We start from the raw sequence: 10,056 nt of genomic DNA, 5'->3' as shown, positions 1-10,056 counted from the left end.
GACAAGCTGCCACATTTTGGCCACATTCGCTCAGAACTTGTTGCACTTTGTTCATGAAGCGCTTCTCAAGTCCCACTGTGCCTCACAACCTGGAAGTCTGAAAGTCGTCTTTCTGTTATTGGAATTCTCCCCATTGATGGAGAAACGTAATCGACTGAAACTCATTCACCCTCGGGTTGAGGTGTTCGTTATATTGACCTGTCTATCAATAACCATTTGACACCCTCTTGAATCAAGGTTACCACCTACCTCCTTCGATGTTTTGTCTCAAAAGCTTGCTTACTATACCAGACACTTCACTGGCGCTGCGAAGAACAACATAGGTGCCCCTATCCCTTCAGTATGTTCCTGACCCTAATTCAATGCATTACTATCCCCGAAGCCACTGATCCAAATGATGTGTCAGCGACTGTTGAGACATTCATGGCCGCCAATCCATCAATTGGACCGTTTGGGATGCCAGAAGATTGTCACTGAATCCTCACCTCGCTCAGCCAGAGGTCAGATCCACGTGCCCCATGGGGCCCCCAAGTTTTCGCGTGTCCTGGGCTCTTTGCGCATGGTGACAGCAGAAGGAGGTCCGAAGATCAAAATGGCCCCCCTGTAAAATACCACTTCCTGGATAGGCTCAGCGATGCATAATATGAAACTGCCATCTTGGAGCCTCAGGGGTCCTCGACACAGTTAATTCCCGATGTGATCATTGCAAAGATGGCTCCTGCTCGGTGTATCTTGGATACTTCCAAGGCAAAGAGTCAAAGAGCGTTCGTCAACGCCAGAGAAGTGGGAAACTTCGCCCCCGAACGAATCCCTGAGTCAGTAGCCCAACGCCCCAGTGCTTCCCTTCGCTCTCGTTGGGGATTGTCTGATGGAGGTTATGAGAGATTTTGGAGTGACCTCCGAAAACTAATTCCTGGGCTTAGGGTGACTGGTGTAGGTTTAGTCTCTTTTTCGTGTTATCATCATATATATTTATGAGTGCCTTTTAGTATCATCGTCGCGTTTTCATCCTTGACCTTCAAATCGAGCATGGTGATGGGTTAAAACTTGCAAATATGGGGAAATGACTACAGGCTTGAATTTGCCATGCCCGTCGAAGTTGTCGAGCGCTCACGATCGATTGCCCGACTTTGAAGCCCAAACAGTTGTGTTCAGCCACTCGTCGTCGTCGTTGGTGACTCCCCTCCTTGCATCACCATTGTTTACGTCGGAGTTCGTCGTTGTCGTTGTCGTTGTTGAAGTTGTCGAACGCTCACGATCAATTGCGCGACTCAAGGCTCAAACTCTGGCTTCAAGAGCTCACATTTGCACCTGCGCGGCCGAGAGATCAATATCCTTTTCATTTTCATTGCCAACATCCCCCCAGTTTCGTAACTTCCCATGCAGACTACACATCTGCATCCAATGGATCGTCTGGAGGTCGTCATCCCCTCCCCTGCCCATCGAGCATTGCACCGACAAGCGTGGGTTACCCAACACCGCGAATTCATTGCGCGAAATGAATCTGGCCTGTCGTATCTTTTCGTTTACTGCGACGGTTCTCAATCTGTTCGAAATGGGGTAATCAGGACAGGCTACAGTGTCGTGATATATCAGAATGGCCATGAAATCGTTGTGACAGGTGGTTCGATGGATGGGCCGGTGGGATCAGGCGACGCTGAGACGAGGGCCCTTTGCGCTGCAGCAAGGGAGGTGAGGTGTTTGTGCAAGGACAGGACGTTGACGCAAGGCCTCCAACACGTCTATATTTTCTCCGATCATGTTAGGTCTATCGAGACTGTTGTGGGTCAGGTTGGGCAGGCCCAATGTTCGCAGGAGTTTGGGATACATGTAGGGCGATTGTTGGGCAACAGGATTGGTATTGATGTCGTCGTCAAATGGTGCCCTGCTCATTCTGGTGTGGTTGGTAACGAGCGAGCAGACGAAATCGCGAAGATATGGGCTTTGTAAATAATAACCCTTGTTTTTTCCTCGTTGTTTTAACTCTTACTGTGTAAACAGCTTTATTCTATGACAGTCCTGTATAGTTAATTCTCGTGTCGCCACTGAGAGGCACGATAATGTAATATGCCAATGGCGGACTTATGATAATTCGGAATTGACACATCTACTTTTACATGGTTGACAGTGTTATTAAACTTGCTTAGGCCCCCTAAGAGGCCCCTGTGGTCCCCAGGTCCCCCATCACAATTGTTTCCAGTTGGTTGAGGGCCCAAGGGGCCCGTTCACTTTGGCGAATCGCAAACAATGGCAGTTCAACTATTCAGCCATTGCAAGGATTCAGCTGCACGCAACCCCCCAATTCCTGAAATACGTTCACTCTAGCATCGTTCTATGTTGTTTGTATGATTTAGGAATGCGTAATTACAAAGATATAACAACGTCTATGGATCGTCCATGCTAAAATTGATGATCCACAAACCTTTGAGTTACAGTTACGCATCAACTTTGGTATCGTTAGGATTCCCTACTTCGGCGCTTCAGAGTGCAAGTGGAATCATAAAATTTCTTCATCGAGTTTTCACGGAGTTACAGGCCAAAAGTTATTGCACGATTTTCGAATTGCCGGGTTTGCCAGGAATTTTGAAAACGGCAATAGCCATTGAGGGGTGAAAACCATTCGGGGGTGAAAAACTGTAGGTTGTTTTAAATACACGTCATGCTGAAAGAAACGCACCAGGCCTTCTGGGAGCGAATCAAAGAATGTTTTTTATCTCCGACTCTATTAAGGTGGGCGAAATACAGGAAATGGGCAAGACACAAATAATATGTATGCTTGAGTCCATAAGCTCCATACAAGCCTGCCGGTGTTACGGCTTAACCGTAACAGTAGAACCCTTTACCCCAGCCCAAGCCACACATGTGTAAATACAGTTGTTTTACATTGTGTACAACAAGGAATAAAGAAGAATAATGCACACTCCATGCGCGATATCTAACTATGACTCTGGCTCAGATCATAACGGGTCATGAGCCAAGACTCCACCTGGTGAATTCTGAGTAAATAGAAAAACAAACAATTGGCCCTGTTGAACCAGTACCTCACGGTTCTGGTTGGGCAATATTACTAAGTTTAACAGAGGGAAATAATTTACAGTGGGACATATGCGGAGGGGATCAGCTCGTCATCCTCATCACTGTCTGGAGGTAAGGCCTGAAGCCTACGTATTGTGGGCCGGAGTGAGGAGGAACCAGTGGGTGCTGATGAATACCTAGTTTGGAGTGAGGAAGATGAGTTACTAGGTTGTGATGAATGTAAGGCCGGTCTTCCCGATGCTAGAGGAGTTGGCGAATCTGGAGAAATGAAGGGGCCAGGGGAATTTGGGTGAGATGACACAGGGGATAGATGACCAGTGACTGAGGATGCAGTCCCATCAGGATATTCGGAAGCTGCTCTATTCGGCGTGAATGTGTGGGAATCCTCTGCATTGCCAAACAGATCCAGTGCCTCATTGTCCATAGATGTAGTATCTAAATCCCTCTGCCTTGAAGTAGGTGAAGGAGCCTCCACACCAACACTGGGGAGAGAAGGTTCATTGAGCGAACTCGTTGCTGTTTCTGTCGGGCCTCCTTTTTTCTTCTGCTTCTTCCTTTGGCCGGCAGCGGTGCTGTCTGCCTGTTTTCGCTTGGATGGAAGTTTGGGTTTGGCCTGTGTAGCAGGAGGTTTCTCCAGCTCATTGTCTGTCTCATCATCACCACTTTCTTCACTGCCACTCCCCAAAAACGCTGTTTCAAACGTAATTAATGTAGAATAATTGGTTGATTTGGACCAGCACATGCCTTTTGCTTTCGAAAGGAAGGCTTCACTTTGCCTTGCCTTCCCCTGAGCAAACTGATACAATAAAGTATCGGTCGTGCCGTCTGCAAGGAGCCACACTACTGTCACCTCTTTGGTTTGTCCCTTGCGCTGAACACGTCCTATGACCTGGCGCTCATCTTGAGAACTCCAAAGTTGATCCTATCAGTCACAATCAGAATTGAACATCATAAAGTGGGAGAAGAAGCATACAGCAAAAATCACCACATTGGCAGCTGTGATGTTTAGTCCTGTTGTCCCCACACCACTGATGATCAACACATCACAAGGACTTCCATGACGATCCTTTTTCAAACTGAAAGCCATAAGAGTTTTGTTTCGGACATGAACGCTGTCGTTGGAGGTGGCAGATTCAGAGTTCACATTGTTGACCCTTAATGCTGAGCGGATCAAGTCGACTTGTCGTAGCCAGTTGCAATACACCAAAACTGATGAGCCATTCGAGGTATTCAATGAAGAAGGCTCATTGCACAATGTCCCCTTTGCATCCACGACTGGGTCCACAGCATTCCCATACTGGACAAAGAATGAAATCAACTTTATGAGAGTCTTGAGTTTCGTCCCACTCTTCTCATTGAAGTCTTCTTGAGAGTCAAAGGATCGGCAGTTCTTTTCCAGTCCTGGAGACAGGTTCTCCTGCCGTGGTCCTGAATAGAAAGCCTAGGAACATGAGGTTAGGCAGGATGGAGCTGACCAAGTTATTGACTCACCCAAGGGTCGAAAACTGTGCCGTCCCGTCTAGGCAGAGTGTTAACACCATGTATGTACTCATTGAAAAAGAGGTGACTGACCTTCCCTCCTCTTTGCAATCCTTGTGTGCTGCCTCAAGCAATTCCATCTCAGTATCAGATAATTTGATGGTCACCACCAAGCACTTGTGAGCACACAGGCCAATTATTGGTTTCCCCTCAAAGTCCTTAGAATCCCCAGTTCGTCTAATGGTGCGGCCTTTGAAGAAACTCCTCAACCAGGAAATCGGCTCCAGCTGTGAATTGATCAAATTCTTGAGCTCCTCGCTCGCACTCTCCTCAGAGCCTTGTTCACCATCGATCAATGTGGCACGGTGGGCAGTGCGGGCCTTTTCTATGCCGCTGGAAAATGTCTTGTGCTTCTCCATAGCTGCTGGCGAACATAGGCCCTTGAAATTGAGGATATGGCCCATGGACAGAAGATCCCTATGGCCAGTGAACAATGGGGTGGCTGTGAGTGCGACCAACATTGTGCAGGACCTGGCAATCGTTATGAGGGGGGTGATGTTGTTCCGATAGAGATGGGCTTCATCCACCCATACGCTTAGAAACTCGACATTCTGAATGAGGTTGGGACATGTAGGCCTGGGAGTGGGTGGCATGGGTTTCCAGGGAGTATGCACAGACTGACGACCCTTCAGGCCCTTATCCTGACCAGTGAAGATGCGTTGGTCCTGGCTAATCGCCTAAAGTGGGGAAGATTAAGTATCTTGCATCCAGTACAACATAGTCAATTACCTCTCTTGAAGCCAGAATGACGATGCGGTGTAGTTCCCCTGACTTTTTGAACAATGAGCTCTCATACGGCCCATTGGGTTCCCAAAACTCCTTCCTTGGTCGTTTTCCCTCAGCGTATACCAATACATCTGCACTTCCTGCCCTTAACCAGCATGCAAGAGAGTTCTTCCACTGAGGGATCAATGTGTTGGGGACTATGATGAGGTGAGGCAAGGCTGGCACCTCCTTATGACCAGAAAGATATGGCCTACTACCTGTGCTGAGTGATTAGTAGATGAACAGCCTCTCAATGGAAGGCCAAACCAAGAATTGGAGGGTCTGCCTTTTTTGCTCTTCTCCCATCGACAAGCCCCATGAGGAAGGCAATTGTCAGAATGACCTCTAATGTCTTGCCCAACCCAACCTCATCGATAACGGCCATGCCCTCTAGGCTGGATGGCTCTGGGTCAGCAGATTCCATCGTGAAAAACCCATGAATAATGGCCACTACAGCAACCAGCTGGTGCCACATGGCCTCCTGGGCATAGAATCCCTCTGGGAGTGCCCCTCCTTGCCTAGAAGCAGCACAGGCTTGTTCCCACTGCCCCTTCGCTCCTTCTCCCCGCTCCAACATAGACCCCAGAGATTCTATGTAAGGCCCATCTGAATTTCCCCAACCTAGAGACAGGTATGAGTCAAGGTCCGTATAAGCCAAATGAGGCAGACATACCAAGGCTCTGGCGAAGCCATTCTTTGGACTTGTCCTTCCAAGCCTCTACACCAATATCACCCGTTCCCAGTGGGTTCTCTCCCCATTCCCCCATATCTTCCTGGACCTCTGGAATCTCGAACCGCTCAGTTAACTCTGACATATGCTCAAGACGCTCAAGCCATTCATGAACTTCTAATTTCATGGACTGTATTGCTTCTTGAGTGTTCAATGACTCCATATTGCTGACTGTCAGCTTTGAAAACCCTGGAAACATTCATGTTCAGTGAAGTAAGACACAGTGTTAGGTTGACATACCGTTCGAGGCCAAATTTCCTGCCACCTTGTCCATGGGCAGGGGGAGCGTGGATTCCAGACTTTTTAGCCGCACCTCTACTGACTCCCGATGAGCAAGAACAACAGTATCCTCTTGGAATTGCTCTGATATGGCTGCGTATCTGAGGTAAGCCTTGCTTAGACCACCCATAGCTTCAGGAGTAAGCGTGCCCTGGAGGCCTTTAGAGGGATTAGGCAATATTTATAATGAGGCCCAGAGAAGACACACCATTCAGAAGAGGGTCCAGCCCATCCTTGGCAGCATTAAATGCTTGCACCTTATTTTTAAGCTTCTTCCGGCAATGATTGTACCAGAATAAGTTGGAGACCGGAAGGCTGATTCCTGACTGGTACTCGGTGTGGATATCCACTCGAGCACCTGGTCTGAAAGCCGCATCCCCCAGCAAAACCTCAGCCGCAATTTGGCTGACCTCAGACTCTAGCGATGGTAATAGTCGAAGATCCGAGCTTAGAAGACCTGGGTCTCTCATCAATTCTGTGAAAGGATAGCACTTGGCTATCTTTGTTTCATTGATGAGTTGTTTCAGGATCCGATTCTCCTTATACCACTTGATGCGGATAAGACTGCCAAAAGCGCTGCGACCCTGGGAGTAGCCATCATTTGTCCGTTGTTTGGCAAAGGCTTTGATGGCTGTCAATGTTGCTGGCTCTTCCTGAGCTGCCTTGCCCTTGCCCTTCTTGCGCCCCTGAGTGCCACACTTGCAAAGTGCTGCTACAAATGACTGCAGACTTTGCCACATTTTCAAGTTCCCTTCTGGATCCTCACAAAGGAGTAGTGGTGGATTTTGTAGTGCCCAGAAATCAAAGTCCCAATCAACATCCCCTTTCCAGGCCTCTGCATCCTTGTACCCAATGGCAACTAAGAATTTCTTTACGGTGAAAGGGGACTTCCCAATAGCCCCTTTTGGGCTATCGTGCCACAACCTAAGGATGACATCAACCACTGTGGCTCCTGGCATTTCTGGTGGGTTTGAGTGAAGAGAATGGAGAAACTTGGTGGTTGAAGAGTTGTGGTGAGTTTTGGCCCTGAACAGAAAACAAAATTATTTTAAACATGTGATGCCAAGCCACATGTATTTGCCGATTCTGGCATAAACTTGTACATAAGTATATAAAGTAGCGTGGAGGGTACTAGTAGGCTCTTTAGCCTTTGGCACCACAACGGTCTGGGAACTAGGCTCTACACACGCTACACGCTCTGGGCAGACACTACCATTGAATACTCCTTACACAGTTGCATGTGCCCCTTCTGGATCAGTCCTGTGAAATTAAACTGCAATTTAATTGTTGTTTAATGTCTCCATTTCACGAGACCTCCCTGAACTTGCTACTGCCAACACCTTTCCGCGGTGTGACTTCACTCCCGTTTGCCTCAGCATTCGGCCTTTTCTTGTCTCCCACCTCCTCCCCGACACTCCTCCTTTTGGTACACTATCCCCTCTTTTTCTTGTACATCGTTTTACATTGTGTTTGTACATTAGCTCTGTGTTGTATTTTGTTTTTTATGTTTCACTACTTCCGACTTGGCTCTTATCGTCACTCCCATTAACCTTCGTCTGTTTTCTTTTTCGTCTTTGTATGTACGAGCATGGGTTGCGGGTCGCGCGCATGCGGGTAATTTCACCTGGGCCCTTTGTGGCCGTTGCCAACACTTGTTAGCCCTGATTAGACATCGAATTTTGGTGCCTAATCAGGGCACGGTCCAAGCGGGAAGCCCAAATGAAATTGGTGGCAGTGAGTGATGCCAGCCTGTCAACATAAAGTACAGGGCACAGGAAACATGACCAAAGAGGCAGGCAGGAGTTGAATTTATATCTCTTCACTCCCACTAGTAATATATCCCAGGTCCTCATCAATCCCTTCTGCTTCACCTGTTGAACTCAACCCTCAGTTTGGTCTTGGAAACTGTGGAAGGCTTACCTTCGGAATCAGAAGGAAGCACTCTCAGTGGATGAACCCTGTGAAAGATGAGCATGGAGATGTGAATAAATAGCCAAATAAATTTACCGTGGGCAACTTATCGTGGCCATCAACCTCTGGTTAAGATCCCTGCCACATCATAAAGTCAGTCATTTCTATAGGTATTTATTACCCGGAACTCACATAGGATGGTTTCGTTGCGGACTGCCTTGTTCAGGCTCATCCTCAGGACTGTGGTTTCAGATGAGCAAGGCTAATGCATGGTACTTTGGCTACTGCCCAACTTACATTGACGATCCATCGGAATCATCACCACTATTGTCATTATTTGATCCTTTAAAAAGCCCAGCAATAGATGCGAAAACTTACCTTGGTGAGAAATACTCATCGCTGTTATCCCCACCATCACTCTCGTTGTTATCATCTTCACCTAAAGGACCATAAAGACTTGGGCCAGAGCGACCCTCTCCCCCATATAATGCGTGCTTTCCTTTAGAAGAGCCTGCCTGACCATGGTTTAGCTTTCTCTGCTTATTGGGGGGAGAAAGCCGACGAGACTGTGGTTGCTTTTCTTTTTGGTATTTCCTCTTTAATACCATTTCCTCTGCAGTGACGATTGGGGCTGTCTCCTCTCCCATTAGCATCACCAGCTTGTCAACCCTAGGATTTAGTTGGTCAAAATGCTTCTTGAAATGATTGTGCCATGACGAAGGAGGATGTTCCGCTGTCCAATCAAGCTCTTTTGGCTATGGGGGGGTTCAGGTTATTGGTCACAGAATAGAATGCAGCACGCACATCAGAACACATGCGTCGAAAAAGAGATGGTGCAGTCCTGCTAGTCCAGGCATTCCCTTTGGCATGGCAGGGTACATGCACAGCAATCCATGCCAGCATGTGCTCGATCTGCTGGGGAACAAAGGGTCTGCTCCTACACACAAGACCTGTCAGAACCTCAGGAGGAGATCATGTTTATGCCGAACTTGCACTCCTGTAGTCATTTGCATTGTATTTGGTTATTTGGTTAGGTTGCAGTGAGGCTAATTGGGTTGTGGTGAGGCTATTTGGGTTGCAGCAGCAAGGGTGGGAAAAAACTGTGAAAAGAATGTAATGTGACACACAATTGTGTCACATTCTGTGATCACTTGCCTCTCAGGATAATAGATCTTTGTTTAATATTTTTTCACGTGTCTAATCGTGTCCCACTCTGGAGATGGCCCCGTGTCCTGTGCTGTTGCGGCACCGAGGGGGCAAGAGGGACGAAAACCTATCCGGGTCCTAACTTAATCCTGGGTTCCAGATTCTGGGCAGGATTTAAGTCGCTCCAATGGATGGGACCTCGCGCTACCCCATCCTCCGGACCTGTCCTTGCACTCGTTCTTTGGTTTGGCCAACTGGTAAGTTGCCCTGTAACTTACGCATGCTGAGTAGGCAGCACTGTACTAGTCTCTGCAGCTGCGAAATTACATTGCATCCTCAACCGATCCATCACGCACTATCTTGTGGGTCTTTCGCTGTTGCGAACCATTCACTTCTTCACTAAGGCGCTTGGCCTTGTTTGTTCCTTAGCTCTCATTCTTAGTTCTGCCTTGGTCTTTTCACGCATCCCACCCCCGTCCCCATCGCCTCCTGCTGTACCATTGATTGCCCTTGTATCTGTTTTTCTTTTGTTTGCATTTAGCACTTGGCGATAAGTGTTTGCGCTGGATTGGTTCAACATCGTTTGTAGCTTGTAACTACGGGCCGCCGTGTCTGTCCTGTGCAATCGCATTCACTGCTGGCCCACTGCG

General features: G+C 47.9%; 3 protein-coding genes across 3 annotated transcripts; 1 reads left to right on the top strand and 2 right to left on the bottom strand.

The window, feature by feature from the left end:
* Positions 1–711: 711 nt before the first annotated feature.
* On the top strand, positions 712–1,950 carry EI90DRAFT_3025053 (uncharacterized protein; the record flags this gene model as incomplete). The annotated part of the gene is made up of 4 exons (XM_039057912.1): positions 712–933; positions 1,387–1,560; positions 1,622–1,692; positions 1,767–1,950. The coding sequence occupies 4 exons, from the start codon at positions 712–714 to the stop codon at positions 1,948–1,950; spliced, it is 651 nt and encodes a 216-aa protein (XP_038907489.1).
* Positions 1,951–3,091: 1,141 nt separating this feature from the next.
* EI90DRAFT_3140537 (uncharacterized protein) lies at positions 3,092–7,308 on the bottom strand (the record flags this gene model as incomplete). Its single annotated transcript, XM_039064962.1, has 9 exons — positions 3,092–3,958; positions 4,010–4,477; positions 4,528–4,555; positions 4,609–5,252; positions 5,305–5,558; positions 5,608–5,961; positions 6,014–6,259; positions 6,311–6,508; positions 6,558–7,308. 9 exons carry the CDS (start codon positions 7,306–7,308, stop codon positions 3,092–3,094), a joined length of 3,810 nt encoding a protein of 1,269 aa, XP_038907488.1.
* An 850-nt stretch (positions 7,309–8,158) lies between these two features.
* EI90DRAFT_3025051 (uncharacterized protein) lies at positions 8,159–9,163 on the bottom strand (the record flags this gene model as incomplete). The annotated part of the gene is made up of 7 exons (XM_039057911.1): positions 8,159–8,220; positions 8,270–8,307; positions 8,357–8,398; positions 8,453–8,500; positions 8,558–8,584; positions 8,639–9,015; positions 9,065–9,163. 7 exons carry the CDS (start codon positions 9,161–9,163, stop codon positions 8,159–8,161), a joined length of 693 nt encoding a protein of 230 aa, XP_038907487.1.
* Positions 9,164–10,056: the final 893 nt, after the last annotated feature.

This window comes from Cantharellus anzutake, assembly GCF_015039405.1.
Source record: "Cantharellus anzutake strain C23 chromosome Unknown EI90scaffold_326, whole genome shotgun sequence".
In the NCBI taxonomy this organism is placed as follows: Eukaryota; Fungi; Basidiomycota; class Agaricomycetes; order Cantharellales; family Hydnaceae; genus Cantharellus; species Cantharellus anzutake.
This window is presented reverse-complemented; position numbering and strand designations above follow the sequence as displayed.